At 33.1% G+C, this 21,884-nt stretch overlaps 2 protein-coding genes across 2 annotated transcripts; both read right to left on the reverse strand.

Moving 5' to 3' along the window:
* Positions 1–2,542: 2,542 nt before the first annotated feature.
* Positions 2,543–5,580, reverse strand: LOC108208189 (GDSL esterase/lipase At5g45960). Its single transcript, XM_017378690.2, has 5 exons — positions 5,247–5,580; positions 4,834–4,964; positions 4,508–4,741; positions 3,001–3,265; positions 2,543–2,892 (listed from the first exon to the last, which is right to left on the reverse strand). The coding sequence occupies exons 1-5, from the start codon at positions 5,518–5,520 to the stop codon at positions 2,699–2,701; spliced, it is 1,098 nt and encodes a 365-aa protein (XP_017234179.1). The 5' UTR covers positions 5,521–5,580; the 3' UTR covers positions 2,543–2,698.
* A 4,942-nt stretch (positions 5,581–10,522) lies between these two features.
* LOC108208216 (WUSCHEL-related homeobox 9) lies at positions 10,523–14,547 on the reverse strand. Its single transcript, XM_017378725.2, has 5 exons — positions 14,443–14,547; positions 14,076–14,300; positions 13,158–13,904; positions 11,917–12,150; positions 10,523–10,795 (listed from the first exon to the last, which is right to left on the reverse strand). Exons 2-5 carry the CDS (start codon positions 14,200–14,202, stop codon positions 10,782–10,784), a joined length of 1,122 nt encoding a protein of 373 aa, XP_017234214.1. The 5' UTR covers positions 14,203–14,300; positions 14,443–14,547; the 3' UTR covers positions 10,523–10,781.
* Positions 14,548–21,884: the final 7,337 nt, after the last annotated feature.

Raw genomic sequence — 21,884 nt, forward strand, 5'->3', positions numbered from 1 at the left:
GGAGATGGTGTTGTAAAAGTAGTGTGAAAATGAGAAAAAATGAGAAAATGGTGGGATCTATTAACTATTTTAAAAAAAATTTGTAATGTAAAAAAAATGAGTGGAACGTACAAAAGTAAAAACCGTAAAGAATTTAGAGAAACGGAGGGAGTATATATCATTGAGGCCCACGCCGGGCAAACAGTTGATGGCTTGTCTGATATCGGTTGGGTTACTCGTACATACCAGGTTCAGGCAGTCCGAACAGGCCCATTGCCTGCACTTAAATCTTATACTCTCTCCGTCGTGAATTATATATATCGACGTAGAGGGTTGATATGTGTTTTAAATTTTTTATAAATGTAATTTTATAAATTTTTTAAAAAATCAGAATTTGAAAATATAAATTTTTAAAAATAAATTAAAATATTATATTTTATAAAAAATTTAAGATGTTGGTTAAATAATAAAAAAATCTATTAAAATACATGTGCGAAATAATGAAAATGTTTATGGTACAAAGTGAATAGTAAAACAGAAAGCTCGGACACTGCAGTAAATGATACGTAATTGATCTGGTGAAACTGACATTTTTCGAACGTACAATTGGGTTAATGCTCTATTTCATCACTGTACTGGATCAAAACTTTCAGTTGACCTACCGAGTCAAAAAAAATTTCATTTAAATAACAAAGGATCAAAAAACTTTCAATCACGAGATTAAATTTAAAAAATATTTCAGCGCCGTTAAATACAACTTTGACTTTAACGGATAATGTTAATTTTAACAGAATTATTAACTTTCCCACGAAATAGCTATAAAAATTAGGGTTCTTAAATTAGGGTTAGTGTTTGAATTGGAGGCTTCTGATTTCTGGTAGTATTTTGTGCAATTGAGGGGTTAATTGGTTTTGGGTCGTGAAGAGGGTGATAGGGGGGTACAAATTAAGCCAGAGGAGAGGTTGCAGGCCACCATGGAGCGTCGTTAGCGATGGTTCCAGGTGGTAATTGGAGAAGTATAAAGGGGATTGGAGGGCAAAGATTCACTACAAGAAAAACGGATAAAAATGATCGGCTAAATATGACCGACTTTAAATATGACTGTCTTCGGTCACATTTAAGGTCAAATCTAGAAATGCACAAGTCAAAGCTTAATATGACCGGTTAATTGTGACCGACTTTAAATTTGACCGTAGGTAGCCATATTTAAGGTCGGTCATATTTAGACAGTCATATTTAAGGTCGGTCATATTTAGCCATATTCATAAGAGAGAGGGGGATGGTTGGGCGTGTATTGTATTTGTACTGGGTGCGTTGTGAGCCAAAGTTTGAGGAGTATGGCCGGAGGGCAGCAAAGGAAGCCGCCATGCATGGATGTCGACAACGAAGGATGGTTTACGGTCACCATGTGGTATTGATGCTACAATATGCGCAAAAAAAGTAGTTTTCTAGACATGTGTGAATAGCAAACAACGCTATTCACAATGCTGTGTGAACAGCAAACAAAGAACAACTGCGGGACATTGAAAGGAAAGAAGATTACAATTGCTGGGAAGTAACGTTAGCTTGTGGTGTCGGAAGTTCACAGCTGATGTCTCCGTTAAAAACTCAACAGAAACTAACGGAATGGCCTATTTGAAAGTTTTAAAGGGTACAATTAGTTGACTGAAGACTTTTTTGACTCGGTAGGCCAACTGAAAATTTTGATTCAGTAGAGTGATGAAATAGAATATTAACCCTGTACTACAATTGTCCCAGACTACTCGAGGCATCGTGGCTGCAAATGTTTTTCATTCTCTAACAGATAAATTATTGCCACAGCACCTTATTATTGGTCAGCCACTTCTACTTCATCAAATTTGGATCAGGAAATAGTAATGGTCTAAATTTGGATCATTCATTCAAATCTTTTTAACATTAAAATATTATTACTTTTATTGTTTGATGATTTTGTTAATGTTATTAAAGATAGATTAATTAAGATTAGAATATAATTAAAACAATGATTAATTATAAATTAAAATTTCAAAATACATAAATTTTGTTAATTGTATTATTTTAATTAATGATGAAATTAGTTAATCATTTTTTAAAATATTTAAAATCAAAGTATATGAATATTATAAAGATGAATGAATTTAGATCTATATTTGGACCACGTGGTTAGAATATGATTTGGATCCCACCCTAAATTTGGATGATTTTGGTAATCCAAATTTAGATGTATGGTTGGAGTTGGCCTAAACGAACCTTAAAGCAAATGCTGCTATTTTCCGAGAAATGGTCATTCTCGTGTTGTTCAACTTGAGATAGGCCAGGCCAGAATGCATATGACCCAGTTTGGGATGTTTGTTACGTACTGAACGTTGGATAGTTTGGTAGGGTATCTGTAAAAACTGTTCATCATTTAGAGCAGACTTTCCTTTCGGCCTTTTTACTTCAAGGTTGGCTACATTTTAGTCTTTCTACTTATTTTTGCACAAAAGACAGTAACGCGGCCAGTTTTTAGGTATTTTTAAATTATTCTCGATGTTTAAGTCACCCCATCTTCTTGGGCAACAACTAAGATAGTAAGATTATGCATTCTCGTGCTGTAATTTTGAGGAAAGCACGTATCAGAATATGTCATTAATTACCTACAAAATGATGATACTCGTGCGCATCAAATCAGCTACATATAGTGCGTGCCTTTATGTGCCTTAATTGGCCTTGCTACATATTATGATCTCATAAGAAAATCAATGACGGGGATTATATGTTGAAAGATGATATAATAGGCCTTTTCAGTCGGATGTACTGAATCGAAAAACACATAGCTAGAAGCATCTGGGCACACTGATGATCTCGGATTGCACATGAAAGATGTTTCCAGTAATCCAGTCCCACAACAACCACTGTTTGCATCGTCAAACCCTACACATTTATAGCGAATATAATGAATTGTCGAATGAAATTATAATAGGACATGGTACGTCGAGACATAAATTAGAGATAGGTTTTAAAATGTGGTGAAATTCTTACCGAATTTTTTGGTATTTTGCAAGATATTGCGCAAGGGCTTGTGTATGTCAACATATAAGAGTTGAAGGTCACTGCCTTGCATGTTCTTTAATACTTGTTCCAGAAATTGATTGTGATCCGGTGCGACGGAGGATAAACTATCAATGCAACTCCGTCGGTGAAATGCATCAGAGTGGAGTGAATTGAGAGTTATAACAACAGGCAGACACTCGATGGGAGGTACTCCTGCCATGACAATCTTTCTGGCACCCAAGTTCACCAAATCCTACAATTTCCAAGTTCTCAATTTTCATAATATTCCTTAAATGACAAACGAGATTTAAAAATAAATAAATAGTAGTACATGAATTCTAGCTGGCATCTGGTTCCAATATTACAGAAGTTGTTTCTGTAAGCATGATGACATTTAACTGATTTAGACTGTAGCTACTAGCTGTATAGTACTATAGTCTATATAGATTGTGTTTCCGGACTGGCGGATAAATAGTGGATATCATATGATCTGTCTGTATGTATGGTGATAAATGGAGCTACGTTAGATTTGCAAGTGTGGCATACTGGCATGTGTATGAAGCTGTAGATTAACATGTTCATGTGAGGTCTCAGCTATCATAAATAGAATTCATGTCCTACCCCATAAATACGACTCAGTTTGCAATTCAGGACACGTCTACTAAAGTTGACAATAACTCACTCGTAACAGAACAAACCTGTTCTCCATCAGTATAATGCACATATTCTAGGACACACCGTAGTACACATATATAAGCTTGCTATATAAGCTTGCTTGGCTGTAACGAAACATTAATAAAATTGTTCAGACAGCAAAAGAAGCATGCTGAATGTCAATGCATTTGTATTAAAAATATGATAGATAGATAGATATTCAATACTCCCTCCGTTCCTAAATAATAGTCGCTTTGACTTTTTGCACGTATTTTGAGGTGCAATAAAAACGTATTTCTACATGTTATTTTTTAAATTTTCTTTTTTTGAATAAAAATATAGATGTCAAACTTTTATTCAGAAAAAAAAATTTTGAAAAATAATATGTAGAAATATATTTTTTGTACACCTCAAATTACGTGCACAAAGTCAAAGCGAATATTATTTAGGAACGGAGGGAGTAATACAGTATACATGATAGTTTGTCAAGCTTTCGCTTTTAATAGCCACAAAAAGACGGTGCACAACTTTTTCATTACTATGGAGTGTTTGAGCTTAGTTCCTAGAGTTACAAGTCATAAACAGTTCATTCACAATGTTGATGGTGTAAAAAAATTATAAGTCAAATTTTCACTTAAAAATTCATAACTGATTTTTCATATGTAAGCAATACACTTCTTATAATTTAAACCAAACGTCTCTTTGATAATTCTGACTATATGGCTGATTTTAACTTCTGGGCCGAATTTAGATCAGCAAGCTGAGATGCGATAATATTTTGACTTACTATTTCGTTTGTGTAGCCTGTAGGCATACTTATATATAGAAGGAGACGACGAACCTGTAAAAATTGATGGATAATTTGCAGTAAAAAGTGATGGTAAGCTGAGATGGTGTAGGTCTTGCTCCGAATGGGAGGACCATAATAATTGAGAACATAATCATTCGTGCCAGCGCTTATAACGAACAAGGCATTCTTGATCAATTCTCCTGCTCTTTCCTTCCCCACGCCCACCTCAATCCTCCTCGCGTACTCCTTAAACATATCTATCTGCTTTATTACTGGTATTACTTGCTGCATATTAAGAAATACATTAGCTCTAACGAGCTGCATGTGATCTATGCAACATATATAAATCTATTTGTGTTGGGAGTAAGAAAGATTACAGTTAGAGTGGCAGTGAGCGTGTCGAATCCTGATCCGGCAGAGGCGAAACTAACGCCGGTCATCAGCTCCTCCATGCTAAGCGTCGGGTCCAAATAGGGTGGCACATTTTCCTTGATGCCCATATAAGAAGCTAACCTCAGAATTAGTTAATCAGATTATTAGTCATGTATAAGTAATGTACTCAAAATATTGTTAATTGTTCCCTACTAAAAGATTAATGTGAGCCAAATGCGAATACAATATTATCGCATTTTTCAATATAAGCCATGTATAATTGTTGAAACTTGCAGGATGCATTATGCAAAGGATATACTACTTCAAACCTATATATGGCATTGTTTAATGATGTTGATATTATTCAATGATCATGCAAAGAGTAATATAATTAACTGATAATATTGCGATATTTTACCAATAAAATCAGTGACAAGGCGGCCGTTAGTGAACCTTCCGGTAGGAATGTGGTTCTCGAAGTCAATCCCATAGGGTGGAAAGTCGCTCTTAAACGGAGTTCCAATGTAGTTATTATTCCCCGGATCAACTGTTGAATCCCCGAACACAAAAATGGCCGGAAAAGGCGAAGCTTCTTTTCGAGTTTCGGTTTCGACTGATGATGAATTCAGAATTAAGAGAGAATGGACTACGATTAATGCTAAAACTGTATTAAGATAGCTCATAATCTTCATCCTGTATATACTATATATTAACAATTATCTGCAAGCAGAAGTTTAGATGATGGAATGTATGAAGTATGAACTACAAACTGCTATATATAGTTCAAATTTGAAAGTGGGGTTAACTAGGGAGCCGTTTGGGTGAGGTTAAAATATATAAGTGTTTCTTGCTTAAAATAAAAAAATAGAGTAGAAGTTAGAAGCAATTTAAGACTTATAAGTGATTAAAGTGTTTGGAAAATAAGCAGAAGCCCTGAAACAAAAGCTAGCATTCCTAACTTTTTATAAGTGCTTCTTGACTTTTTACACAAATGGTACAAATAAGTGCTTCTAACTTATAAACAGCAGCCCGGCTTTTAAGCGGGAAACAAACACCCGTAAATGCAATTTATAGTTGGTTGCCATTTATCAGAACTAATAAAATGACAGATATATATACCTTTCTGCTGCTGCCTGCTGATGGTACATGAAGGCTTAATTAAATATTATTATGAACATGGAGTTTTTTATTTTGAACAAGTATTTTTCAAAGAAAATGATGTAATTTTTCAAAGTGGCTATTTTTTCTTCTCTGAGAAGAGTATTATGATTTATGTATAAACAGAAACAAACTACTCCCTCCGTCCCTATTTATCTGTCCACTTTTAACATTTTCACGCATATTAAGAAAATTTAAATTTGATAAGAAACTTCCATCAATACCCTTATTTAATGCCTTAATTGTAGGAAAATACTAGTGGGATTATTCCATTATCCAATACAAATTTGATGAATCAGTGAATAATAGTCATGATATTTATAGCTAGAAGAACAAAGTCAAAGACTTTTCAGGTTATTAAATGAAAAATTTTGCTTTGGTTATATAAATGGACAGATAAATAGGGACAAATTTTTACTTCCAAAGTGGACAGATAAATAGGGACGGAGGGAGTAGTATTTTATATTATGGGATAAAATTAACAGTTGAAGCATGTCAATTGTCAACCATATTAAAATAGTCACTTATCAGCTCAACTGTCCGAATTTTGAAGCACACGTGCATTAAAGTAATTTGATCCCTGCATTGTTGCTCCTGCGGAGAGCTTAAAATACTCCTCAAGGTTTTGTAATTATACGAATGGAGTATTATACTTCCTCGAATAACTTACTCGCAATTTGTTCCATCTCTATATAAGAATATATAAAATCATTCGAACACAAAGACGTACGGGAGGGAACCGAATGTAATATCTGTGATATACAGTACCTCGATCTTTTCACCACCAGAATAAGAACCGCAAAGGTGTTATAATAAAAGATTATCTGCGTCATTCTCCTAGCCAGCGTATATAAATGTGGATCCCTGCATTAAACTTTCATTGGTGTGGTCACTTAGCCAACGGACCCTTGCCTACATCTATAATCGCATTAAATCTGTTACATTTCAAATCGAAGTGAAAGATGCACAGGCTTATAGAGACCCAGGGGTCTACGACGATCCACATCTGGAAAACTAGCTGAATGGTTGGCAAAATGTGCTCCTCAGATTGGATGAAACTTCTGTCCCTCTTGGTGGTTCATATATGTCCTCTTCACTGCACTTACTACGTAGGCCATGCAGCTCGTTAGGTCAACTCACAATCATCTTATTAATTAAGCATCCATCAGCAACTATATATGGCGACCGAAATTTTTCCCACTTCCTTGTGTTGTATATCCATACTAATAAAGGACTTGGGACAAATTCTTAATTTGACCACGAAAATTAAATCTCCAGATATAAATTTCCAAGATTATGTCTCACAAGTTCGATGAAAAAAGATATTAATGTTTTCTAGCAAGTTGTAGTTCAATAAAGAAAACCTACAGATAGCTAATTTTGTTGGGTAAACTGATCAGTCCTAGACTCGTAGATTACTAATTGCATTATAAGTAAGACTTAATTGGCAATAATAAGTTGAATGTCGACCGGCATTTACTGTACAAAATGAAGTCCATCGTACTATCCGACTACCATTTTCTAACCAACAAATGCAGCCCATGAACTCGCATTTATTTAAAAAAGAACCTATCAAAATAATTATGCAAAGCTGTGTTTGTTTTGGTAACGCTAGGTGTTGTTCGGGTCCCACTTAATTTCTAGATTTTTCATATAGATTAATTTATATTATCATAAATAATATTTTCCGTGATCTTAAATAAAAAGGCTAGCCACCTGTCTCTTTGCCGAAACAATCATTCATCCAAAAATTAAGTAGTACGTTTCCTGACGAACGCATATGAGGTTCAAAACTACTACAACGAAATTGCCAGAGGCAGAGAGTAGAAAAATAAAATGTTTATTTCATACTATTTCTACTTGAGAAAAATTGCCAGAGGCAGAGAGTAGAAAAATAAAATGTTTATTTCATACTATTTCTACTTGAGAAAAAATATTCTTTCTGAATAAGATCATAATTTCAGGAAGTAGTATGTAGATAGGTTAGGTACGTAGCTTACAAGATTTTACAATGACACTTGATTATATATGCAGAGAGTAGCTAGGTAAATTACCCTGATAGCGGCAAGGTTGATGAGTGAAAACATTCAATGATTCTTCCGTTATTTTGGCTGCACAGAAAGCCATTAAGAGCAAGTCCAATAGGTGTGCTAAATCAAGTCTTAAATCCAAAAATAGGGAATATGGGATAAAATTGCACTCCAACACTATGCTAGTGATGTGCTAAATCACTAGCACAAGCTTCCCCTTCCCTATTTTTAGAATATGCTAGCCACTCCTAAACTATTTTTATCATTAAAATATTCATTTTCTCTCTTCTCCACATCATTTCCCTCTCTCCTCCACACAAAAGTTGTTTAAATTTAATATTATTATAATAATAGGGAATGAATATAGGGAGTACTATTGGAGCTCATGTGCTAAATCTTATGCTAAATCACTAAGACATATTATTTTATAATATTTTTAGGGAACCCCTTAGCATAGTGTTGGACTTGCTCTAACTTTTGCGCCAGACAACGGTAGATGATCAGGAACTGTCGTGATATTATACTCCATCCGACTCATTGCGTTGTACACGGAGCAGATGCAACACACTCTAATGTCCTCAGAAATATAATTCTATAATTTATATCTTAAATATTTTTTCTTGTATAAAATAATTAATTATAAAATTATATTTAACAAAAATATTACTCCTTCTCATCCTTATTATAAGTCATTAAGACTTTTTGCGCACAATTCTAGGTGCTTTGACCACACACTTAAAATTATTTTTTTTAATTTTTTTTTTATGAATTAAAATATATATCACACATTTTAATTCAGAAAAAGAAAAATTTTATAAAAATAATTTTAAATAAATGGTCAAAACACTTAGAATTGTGTGCAAAAAGTCTTGGTGTATAAAGATCAGGAAGTACTACTTATTATAGAATTAATGAGACGGAAGCAGGGGCGGATCTAGACCCAAAATCTTAGGGGGGCACCAAGCAAATTTTCGGAAAAAACCTATATATTTTCAAATTGGGGGGGGGGGGCACTTCTATAATTTTGTAAAATTTAGAATGGTGAAAAAGTGTAAAAAAAAATTTTAGGGGGGGCACGTGTCCCCCTGTGCCTCTTCCTAGATCCGCCCCTGGACGGAAGGAGTAACACCAAAAATGAAACATATCTTTCAGGCAGAAAAATGGTTTTCGGAATATAAACGCCTGTTTCTTTTACTTCAGTCTTCAACTATGAGCTAAGCTTCTTCGATTTTGGGCGTTAATCAACGGTGTCGATATTATTAAATTATTAAAACTATATTTTTATTTCATTCTTTTTCCAAGATGACTTTTAAAGAAAAGTATCCTCTTATAATTGATACTTATAATTCTCAACTCACTTTCCTAATTAAAAAAATATAGTTATAATTAAATATACACCTTTAACTAGGATGTATTTTTTTTTTTATTCAAAGAGAATGACAAAAATTGATTAATGTGACTGATATTTTGTCACTCCAAACACGGAACGAACAATAACATTATAAGTGCTCGTCTACGATTTTTCGACGGGTTGCTCCGGTGGGCACACTGTTGATCCGTCAAAGGTCAGTATCCAACTCAGTGGAAAAATAATTCGATATTGGACCACAACCTAAAACTGGCCCAAAAAGGCCCATGGTGGTTTCAATGTTAAATTTAAAATAATTATTTTTAACATTAATTATACAAAAATATTATAATCTGAAAAATATAACTTCAATAATATGGTCAAAATATATATATGCTAAAAGGTCAAATAATTTACAAATATTCTTACATGATATTTGTTTAGAAAAATATAAACAAAGTTTTATGATTTATATTTTAATATTGGGCTTTAACTTTGCTTCTAAAATGTGCTTTTACCTTTTCTTCTAAGATGGACTTGCAGACTTTTTTGTTGCATCGAGTTAATTTCTATACACTATACATTGTCCAATTTTATTCTTAAACTTTACCTTTTGACTTTTTTTTTTTTTGAAATATACCTTTTGACTTTTAATCAAGAACCTTGTTGCCTATACTGTATAAATATTTCAAAGTTTAATTATGCCTCCTGCGATCAAATTCTATGGAAACCTTGAAGAACATGTGAACAGCTAGAATAAAGAAAAAAAACTAAAACCTTATATCACACCAAATTTATAAGTCCCATATCCTTAATCATTAGAATGACCATACTATTTGATGGTTACGTACGTAACTACTAAAAGTCATTTATATTTTATACTAGACTATAAGGGCCTGGTTGGACTTAAAAAAATGACTTATTACTTAAAATAAAAATGTTGATTATAAGTAAAAAGTTGATTTAAACTTATAAGTTATTAAAAGTGTTTGAATATATAAATTAATTATAAGTGCTAGAAGAAGCTAAAATCCCAAAATAAACTAGTTTTCCATGCTTTTCTTTGGACTTCTAAACTTTAACATAAGTGCTTCTCAAAATTAACCAAACACCGTCCATTTAAGTAGGAGTGGACTTCTATGTCAAAAAACCCCGAAATCTCTTTGCTCAACACCCACTAAAAGTCCAGAATACATTTAGCCTACCTTATAATCGGATACCAGATCCAAAAAAACGTGAGAATATGCATCATATACTATATTTTAAGCATTCCCATTGACATAATTAAACACATACGTAATTGTACTGCTATACTAAGTTCATACAGCAGGAAAATTTGAAGACATATATATGTGTATATCCAGATATGGAAACTAAAACCCAGGTTAAAGATTGGCCAGGTTCCATCTTCAAATAATTATTTCTTCAAGTCTGCGTACCAAGAGAAGACAAACAATCATGTTCATGCATGCATGAAGAGTTGCACATTTAGGCACCCAATAGTCTGGTTAATAGTTATTAGAGTAAAATTCAAAAATGTGGTTGTTTTTTACACCGATTTGCAAAAATGTGGCTGAATTTTAAAATTTACAGAATTGTGGCTGAAGTTCGACTCCGTCTTTCAAAATCTTGGCTACCGTTAAATCTACCCTAACAGAAGTAACGGAGCAAGGGTAAATACGTATTTTTATGTAATTACAACAAACATGACTTCTGTCCCCTGTACACAACCTTACACCACCAACACCAAGTGAATCCCAGATTTTTAGCAACAACACTACATCATTTTCACACACAATCTAAAACCAATTAATAAAAAATCTCATTAGGGCATCACGTTACACAACAGATGGAGAGAAAATAAGAGTTCTTCTCACTTCTCAGCACTACGAGAAGAGGTCAAAAGCGAAAAGTCCGGTTCGGGTATGGTCTGCTTTTTTATCAAATTAACAAAATCACGACCATGATATTAGGGATTCGAGACGGATCGGGTTGGGTCAGCTTATAAAGCTCCATCAATGGCTGCCCCAAATGGGTTTAGTAATACTACTAATAGCAATAAAAAGTCTGATTTGAGATTGCTTCTAGATTTTATGGATGCTCCTTTCGCTCCTGTTTATGTTATCGGTTGCTGGGAGAGTTAACTTTTCAGTGGCACAACTATCACGAAGAGAAGAGATGTGAGAAGAGGATGATAGCGCTGACTTTTGGAGGAAGGAAAACGCAGCTCAGCCATTGGATTAAAGAGGAAAGAAAGAAAAAGAAGGGAGAAGGAGGTCTGTGTAGAGGAAGAAACGTAAATTTTATGCTAATTTTCTGTTTTTACAGAACTACCCTCTTCAATTTATGTTTTTAAAGTGAGTTAACGGCTGAAAATAAAGGTTCTTAACGGCGGCCAAGATTTTGAAAGACGGAGTCGAACTTCAGCCACATTTTTGCAAATTTTAAAATTCAGCCACATTTTTGCAAATCGGTGTAAAAAGCAGCCACATCTTTGAATTTTACTCTAGTTATTATAAACAGAAGAGTTTAACCAATGGACAAGTACTGACCCGAGCCGTGAGTTTGTGAAGTTGATGAAGGAGTTCGCATCCGGAACAAGTAATAAAAAGCACCATGCTGGAGTGAGTGGAGTGTGACACCGCATTGATTGGTGACCACAGGCTGCCCAGAAGAGTGCAGCAACACAGCATCTTCACCGAAAGCTCCTCTCACATCAAACGGCCCAGATGCCACTTCGAATGCCACATCATTGATGAAAACCGTGCATTTCCTAATACCTTCAGCTGCACCACATGCATCAGATCATGAAGAAAGTGTATGCACACGACCAACTAACATATTGACAGATTTAATACAAAATCGGGACCAAGAGACAGCAATGACCTTGTCTCTTCCTCGACATACAAAATATTAATAATATCTCATATCTAGGCTCCGATCAACTCATCATACAATATGTATAGATATGCATGACAAAAGGTGGGAGTGATTTTACTTTTGTTTGGTTTTTCCATTTTCAAATTACTCTGCAGCTATGTACTAGTCTGCAGGTTTACCTCTGTTAAAACCGGTATTCAAAAAAATTCCAAGTAAAAACTACTACCCCGTTTTGAAATATAGGTCGTTTGATTTTTTTCACGTATTTTTAAGTCGTTTGACCGCATGCTAAAAATCATTATTTTTTAGATTTTCTTTTTTTGAATAATAATATCAATCATATATTTTTATTCAAAAAAGGAAAATTTCAAAAATAATGATTTTTAGCATGCGGTCAAATGACTTAGAAATACGTGCAAAAAAATCAAACGACTTATATCTTAAAACTGAGGGAGTAACAAGTATCAAATTAATCGGGTATACTTCTAACTATTTAGGTCTCTTGTGTCGGTCGGTTTTACCGACGTGGCGTCCATGTCAGCTGAAGGACGTTGGTGAGCGGGACCCACGCCCATTATAACCGACCGATTTGGTGCGGTCGGTAATGGCGGTCGTAAATGACGCCATTTTTTACGACCGATCGCGTTTGGTCGGTAAGTCGGTCGGAAATGCCCGCTTTTTTTCCGACCACTTTGGTCGGTCGGAAATTTTGGTCGGAAATGCCCGCATTTCTAGTAGTGTCTATTTGGTTAGTCAATAAATTGTTTATGCGAAAATTTGTTAACATGGTCCTAAATTAGTAGAAAATCTATACATATACATGAATCAGCCTAGTAGTTCCATAATATGACATTTGTTAACTGAAAGAAAAGAGAAAGCAAAAGAGACAGAAAGTGCACAAAGATTGAAATACCTTGAATGTGATTGATGTTAGACACAACAGTAGGAGGAAGAATGGTCTGAGCAGATATAGGAGTAGGAGTAGTAGTCACACTGTTATAACTTAACTGCCGCTGCATCTTCATTTGGTCATTGTCTTCACCCCTCTTGTGGTAATTATTCGGAGCTTCATGATTAATCAAGTCAGCAACCACAACACTAGCAGCAGAGCATTTCCCATAAGTCTGGCCATGACATTCAGAGAGATTGTGACGACTATTGTTATATTGAGCCACATAGTCAACATTTGATGATATAACTTGCGGTGAACAAAGGCCTCGGATCAAAGGTGTACCGACTGCAGCATTACCGGCAATTGCACCACCTACAAGGGTACTTTGGCTTGCGTGAAAAGAGTAGGGTTCCGGCATAAACTCACCAGGAGATGATTTCTGCAAAGATTTGTCGGATGAGGATGATGATGTATAAGAAAGTTGAGAGGTATTAGGTTTGGAAACAGTGCGCTTTCGCGATTTAGTGGTGGAATTGAGGAAGTTGCTAGTTTTTTTGTTCTTGCTCCTCGATTTTTTGTTCTGGAACCAGTAAAATACATTGGCATCACCGATTTCACCGTACTCTTCCAATTGAGCCCTAATTCTCCGTATTTCATCTCTCGGTGGAGTCACCATTCCTGAGTTGAAGATCCCTTCCAGAATCCGAATCTGCTCTGGCTTCGGATTCCATCGTGGCTTTGGCTCCGGGGCCTTTTCCACAGTCCCTGCTACGATAAATTAATCACAAAAACTTTACAAATTAAACCAAACCAAACATATCGTGTTAATTTGTCCCCGTCCAAAGTAAGGCGAGGAACCAAAAAACATGCGATAAAATAAAAATAAATATTTACGGCACGTCTATTATATATAAATGAAAAGAAGGCGTAGAATATTACCAGAAGATACAGTAGAAGTAGGAGTTGAGATGAGAGAGCTTGTATCATGTTGCGATTGATGGCCTTGAGAGCTAACCGAAGACTTAGACTTGAACATGCTAGGCCAGTGTCTTTTTGATGAATCCATGCTTTAAATATATATCAGCAACACCTCTCGAATATATCAAATAAAACACGACTCTAGGTTCTTCTTATTTCCACCTTGTGAATGAAATGAATCAAGTACTTATGAAAACAAAAGGTAAAAAATAAAGTGAGAAGTAAATAAAATTGGAGGAACAAGAAACAGGAATCGCCTGTAGAATTATATACAAGAATGGAAAAGAGAAATAAATGCGAAAGGAGAGAAGATAGAGGAGTCCCATACCCTATAGTCCCCTTCAGAAGCTGTCTCCTATTCTCAATTTCTTGTACTTTGAGAGAGAGATCAGAGAAGCTTTTGAGGAATGGTACTGTAGTATGTTGTGTTGTTTGATTATGATCACTTTGTGTTCTTTGTATTCGCCCAGAATATATTTGTTTGACTTGATCTTTTATTTGGTTCATCGAAAATGTAAACCGAATTCATTGTATGGGGATTATTTATTTAAATTTAATTGAAGGAAAAGTTGAAGAATGTGGGTTTGAAAGTCAAAAAATTTGACAGGGATTGGAATTGGTGGAGGAGTTATTGCTTGTTGGAGTTTATCTGAGCAATGTGAGGTGGATGCGAATTTATTTCTTTGGATTGACTCGAGGGCTATTTAATTTTATTTATTATATACACAAAATTAAAGAAAAACAAAGCAAATATGCATACGGATGTCGATCGTCGAGGTTTTCTAGTTCTTTTTAACAGATAGTACTATGTTTAAGAAGTCTTCCTTGGATTAAAATTTAAAAAGATTAGCTATTAGTTTTATGTTCTTTTAATTTTAATCCATTAATCATGTACACTTAAATTAAAGTGGGTAATTTTTATTGGACAGATTTTACCAAATTATTTAAAACTTGAATAAATTTTGTCGAACTCAAGAAAGCAACTTCATTATTGTTTCTCATTCTATGCAGAAAATGTATTTGTTTAGAGATTTGTTAGACATGAATCTTCAAAATAGAAACTCATGAGTTGCATGCACCACGTTAACATGATGGAATTTGTAACAACTTCATTCTTGACTTGAGAGGCTAAGCATACGATTATTTAGGTCCCTAGATAGAAAAATATATATAGTCTGAGAATTGTATTGTCAAAAAAAAATTATATTGACTACACCGACTTTATATTATAAATTGAACCAAACTTGAACAAATCTCAAGCTAAACGTGCAACATTCGAGCCAGCCATGTAATTTTTTGAGTTCGTTTACTATTGAAATGAATTTTCATATTTAAGAAATCGGGCTCACTTGACTAGGCGAGCTCGAAATATAAGGACTTTGTTCATTGAAATTCCACGAATAATCGCGAGACTTACATGCCTGGTATTTAATTATGGGGCTTTCTAACCAGTTTGTGTTTATAGACGAAAGAGTAATTAAATTATACCTTCATTTTTAAAATGATACTCCCTCCATCTCTAGGGCTGAAAACGAATCCGAGTAATCCGGGTTCGAACTCGGATTCGACTCGTTAAAAACGAATATAATTCGTATTCATCTGAAAAATGAGCGAATTCGAATCCGGTTTTATATTTCGAACGAATACCGAGTCGAATCCTACCATTCTAGTACTCGGACATATTTATTTAGAGTAGTTCGACTAAATTAAGAGTACTCGAATATACATATTCAATAAAGATACTCGAATCGAATTCGTAAATCCTGTATATTATTATGTATAACAAACATCATATAAATAATATTTATATTAATATAATACTCTACAAATGATTTCACTTTAATTATAGTAGATAATTATTTGAGTATTTTAATTTTTTAATTATCTTCTACAAATTTGAATACGCATATACAAAAATGCGTAATTTGGTATCCATTCGAGCCGAGCCGGATCATATACGAATATTGATATTCGAACTCGAGTCGAATCTGAACAAACTTATATAATTTTAGTTCGAATCCGGACCGAATTCGAACGAGTAATTATATATTCGAGCCGAATCCGACCATAGTGTTGTTCGTACCTATTCAACTCGTTTTCACCCCTATCCATCTCATATTATATTGTCTTGTTTTGACTATTGAAAAGTCAAAATTGACTAAATTTTAGCCACAAATTACACATACTGTCCAATTTTAAAAAGATTAAAAAAATTATTTTATTAAAAAATATATCTAATTCCCTTCAATATCCATTTTTCAAATTCTTAAAATAATTAATGAATTCTCATTAATTAATGATCAAAGTTTAGCTAAATTGACCCCTTAATAGTCAAAACAGGACACTGTAATATGAGATGGAGAGAGTATTTTTAAACCATCTCACTAGAATATGTTTTTAAATTGTTAAGAAAAATGGATAATTTCATATTAGTATACATTTATAATTGTTTACTTTGGATGTGTTGGGATGAACTTGAAAAAAACAAATATTTTTATTTTTATTATAAATAAAAAAATTATTTCTAAAAAATAAGGTAATACAAACAAGGTCATACAAATTTTAAAAAAATGTTAACGATGATTTTTAACAAAAATTCAGTTTTTTTTTTTTTTTTTGCCAAAACAAAAATTCAGTTTAGTGTTACACAATGTAAGAACTCAAAAATTTAAATCGAAAATCGTCAAAAAAAAAAAAGTCTAGATACCTATATGTGTTTGGGTTAAAGTTACAAGTGTAATTAACTCTTTTAGTTATAACATCTGTAAATATCTTTTAGTATCACATAAATTCGATCTGTTGTATAACTCAATCACAAATGTAATATAAAATCTATTTGATTATCGGCAGATATTATTAGATTTTTTATTATCTCGATTCAATATCATATCCGATCTTGCTCATTTTTAAAATCTAGATTGCATACTTTATAATTTTAATATAATATTTGAAATTTAACTCAGAACAAATGCTTCAGCTCTAACTAATCTTGATATGAAACTTAAATATTTTCTAAATATTAATGGCTAGTAATTCATAGCTGGGATACTCGATACGGTGAAGATAATATGTAAATGCAAATCCATCTAAATCTTTTAGACGCAGGAAAGGATTATAAATATCGATAGTTATGTTAGTTCTTCTTGCCACAAGTGAAAATAGTTTCTGCATCAACCCTTTTTTGTTTCAAAAAGAGAGAGTCCATACACTCTCAATGGGGAGAAGGGCATTCGCAAACATGTACACCATCCACGAGGCCGACGAAGCATCCATTGCGGCTGCATGTGAGGCGGAACAAAAGCTCGAATCTGGCGAGATGTCCGGTAAGAAATCATTGATATTGAAGTGGTTGGCTGTGGTGGCTGCTGTTTTAATACAGTGCGCGACTCTTGTGTTCGTAGCAGTATATTCTGCTAGTGAGCAACATCCGGGGAGACTGCTGATTCTTCTCCTCATTATGCTTATGGATCCTCTTATCTTTTGGTACGCTAAACGCATGTACCACGAAACAAGAGGGTACATCGAAGCCAAGGAGCTGATAAAGAAGGCCAAGGAGTTGCAGGACGAGATGGACAAGCTTACTCAACGCCTGCAAAAACCTTCACGACATGTTGTTATTAATATTAATAAGTTGAGAAATTCTCGACGACGTTGATTGAAATGTTTGCTTTGTATCACGAGCATCTCAAATAAAATTGAGTCCTTTAGCTCATTTCTCTTTTTTCTTAGTTCTTATCTTTGATGTTATTTATCATCGTTGATTTGTTGATGGACAATGGCTGGTTTCTTTTGGTTTAATATGCGTTTTTCTTTCTCAATTCTATCATAAATATTATTGAAATTTGTGAAGACATGTTTAATTGACAACATGATCCGGATCGAATCAGATATTTAAGCTACTCAAAAGTTTTGATATTTTGTTATAAAATAATTATAAGTACTGTAGATCATATTCAAACATATTTTCTAATAATGAAATCTGTAATATTCCAATGTATATTTGCAAGGATGTCAAAATATCCGCGGATCTGATCTAGTCGAATTCAAAGAAATGTGATATTATATATACTGGCCTGCTACTCGTGAAAAGTTAGTTTTGAGTAATTTTATTGTTAGTACTATTTTTTTTTTGTTATATCTTGTATAATTGTAATATTTTGTATTCTTTGTAATAAATTTAAATATAATATAATATATCTATCACGAATTATATGCATATATTTTAAAAAATTTATTATTATTAATTTAAAATATAATATGTTGATCAAAATCGAATTTAGAGTACTTCTATATGATTGTTAACAAGATTAAAAAGATATTAAAAGATGAAAATATCACATTAAATTACAAATTGTACTTATCCGTTGTTATTATATATACATATATAGTTACTATGATTTGCAAATTTTAACAGAAGTGATCATTGATTAGAACTAATGACAAAGAATTGAGGTAACATATGTATGGAACTCAAAATTATACACACATATATATTTATATAGTTTACAACAAAAATACTTGGCCATCACTAATTTGTGACATGAAAAAACACAATATCAGATTAATTTTAAACATATAGCCCCAGTAATTAGTTCTTTTGGTCACAAGTAAAAATAGTTTCTGTATTAGCCCATTATTATTTCAGAAAGAGAGAGTCCATACAATGGCAATGGGTGCAAGGAGGGAAACCGAAAATATGTACACCATCCATGCATGAGGCCAACGAAGCATTCATTGCCGCTGCATGTGAAGCGGAGCAAAAGCTCGAATCTGGCCAGATCTCTGGTAAGATAGTATCATTGATATTAAAGTGGTTGGCTGTGGTGGTTGCTCTTCTAATATAGTGCGATTCTGATGTTCATAGTAGTATATTCTGATACTGAGTAACATCCTGAAAGCTCTGCTAACTCTTCTCCTCATCATGCTTATGGATCCTAGCTTTCTATTAATTTTCTAAACGCGTGTACCGAAAAAACAAGAGCATACATCGAAGCCAAGAAGCTGATAAAGAAAGCTAAGGAGTTACAGGACGAGAATTAACAAGCTTACTCAATGCCTGCATAAGCCTTCACGTCATTCTGTTATTCATATTAATCATTTGATAAATTCTCGATGTTGATTGAAATGTTTACTTGGTATCACGAGCATCTATTGTCCTTTAGTTCATTTCTCTTTTGTCATGTTTTTTCTTATCTTTAATGATAAAACGTTGATCTGTTGATGGACCATGGCCGGTATTCGTTTTGTTTAATATGTGATTTTCTTTCTCAATTCTCTCTTACATATTATTGACATGTTTAATTGACAACATGATCAGACATTCAAGCTACTTAAAAACTCTCATATTTTATCAACATAAAATAATTTACAAGTAAAGATAGGTTGATCTATTGTCAAATTCAAAGACATATTTTCTAATAATGAAATCCTGTGATATTCTGAAGTATATTATTCAGGATGGACAAAAATGCCAGCTGATTTGCAGGCGAATTTTAAAAAAAAAAAGTGATATTATAATTACTAGCTAGCTCATGAAAAAATTAATTTTATGAACCCCCTCCGTCCCTTTCAATATTTTTTATATTTGAAGGACGTTCGGCACGTATTTTAATTATCTCTAAAATATAGTTTAATAAATTATTTTGAACCTTTTTCTTCTAAATAAAAGTTTATTGTTTAAACTTTTATACAAAAAAAAAATTTAATAGTAAGTTATGAAACTATAGTTTATAACTTTATATGCGTATTAAAATGTGTGCAAAAAAAAAAACTCTAAAAATGAGAGGGACAGAGGGAGTAATTTGTTTTTTTAATACTATTTAATTTTATATATTTAAATAATTTAAATAAAATATAATATAATTATTATGAATTACATATATATATGTATTATAAAATTTTAAATTTAATATGCTAATGAAATTCAAATTAGACATTTATATATTTGTAAAAATCGACTAACAGCAGCTATTCAGATTATCTGCAAGCAAAAAATTAATCTTTTAGAGGGCTTTACAAACTCTTTTCACAAAAAAGCACACTGGCCTTGTTCATAGACGAAAGAGTAATTAAATTATACCTACATCTATAAAATGATATTTCTGAACCATCCCACTAGAAAATGTTTTTAAATTGTGAAGAAAAATGGATAATTTCATATTAATATAGATTTATAATTGTTTACTTGGCATGGGTCGGGATGAACTTGAAAAGGAATAAATATTTTTATTTTTATTATAAATAAAAAAATTATTTCAAAAAAGTAAGGTAATACAAACAGGGTCATAAAAATTTAAAAGAAAAATGTTAATGACAATTTTTAATGGAAAGTCAGTTTGGGGTTACAAAATATAAAGACTCAAAAATTTAAATCGAAAATTATCAAAAAAAAAGTATAAGTACCTATATGTGTTTGGTTTAAAGTTACAAGTGTAGTTAACTCTTTTAGTTATAACATCCGTAAATATTATGCACATTAGTTGGATTAATAAATATACTACAATATATTATATGGAAGATTTCAATAATCATATCATACGTAAAAATCTTTTAGCTAGTATCATATAAATTCGATCCGTTGTATAACTCAATCACAAATGTAATATAAAATCTATTTGATTATCGGCAGATATTATTAGATTTTTTATTAACTCAGATTCAATATCATATCCGATCTTGCTCATTTTTAAAATCTTGATTGCATACTTTATGATTTTAAAATAATATTTGAAACTTAACTCAGAACAAATGCTTCAGCTCTAACTAATCTTGATATGTAACTTGAATATTTTCTAAATATTAATGGCGAGTAATTCATAGCTAGGATACTCGATACGGTGAAGATAATATGTAAATGCAAATCCATCTAAATCTTTTAGACGCAGGAAAAGATTATAAATATTGACAGTTATGTTAGTTCTTTTTGTCACAAGTGAAAATAGTTTCTGCATTAACCCTTTTTTGTTTCAGAAAGAGAGTGTCCATACACTGTCAATGGGGAGAAGGGCATTCGCAAGCATGTACACCATCCATGAAGCCGACGAAGCATCCATTGCGGCTGCATGTGAAGCGGAACAAAAGCTCGAATCTGGCGAGATGTCCGGTAAGAAATCATTGATATTAAAGTGGTTGGCTGTGGTGGCTGCTGTTCTAATACAGTGCGCGACTCTTGTGTTCGTAGCAGTATATTCTGCTAGTGAGCAACATCCGGGGAGACTGCTGATTCTTCTCCTCATTATGCTTATGGATCCTCTTATCTTTTGGTACGCTAAACGCGTGTACCACGAAACAAGAGCGTACATCGAAGCCAAGGAGCTGATAAAGAAGGCCAAGGAGTTGCAGGACGAGATGGACAAGCTTACTCAATGCCTGCAACAACCTTCACGACATGTTGTTATTAATATTAATAAGTTGAGAAATTCTCGACGACGTTGATTGAAATGTTTGCTTTGTATCACGAGCATCTCAAATAAAATTGAGTCCTTTAGCTCATTTCTCTTTTTTCTTAGTTCTAATTATCTTCGGTGATAAAACGTTGATCTGTTTGATGGAGAATGACTGTTATTCTTTTGGTTTAATATGTGATTTTCTTTCTGAATTCTATCATAAATTTTATTGAAAGTGACAACATGATCTAGATCGAATCATATATTTGGACTGCTCAAAAGTTTTGATATTTTGTTATTAAAAAATAACTGAGTTAGATATTTAGACTACTCGAAAGTTTTGATATTTTATTATCATAATATAATGTAAGTGTAGGTACTTGAT

Source organism: Daucus carota, chromosome 2 (assembly GCF_001625215.2).
Source record: "Daucus carota subsp. sativus chromosome 2, DH1 v3.0, whole genome shotgun sequence".
NCBI lineage: Eukaryota > Viridiplantae > Streptophyta > Magnoliopsida > Apiales > Apiaceae > Daucus > Daucus carota.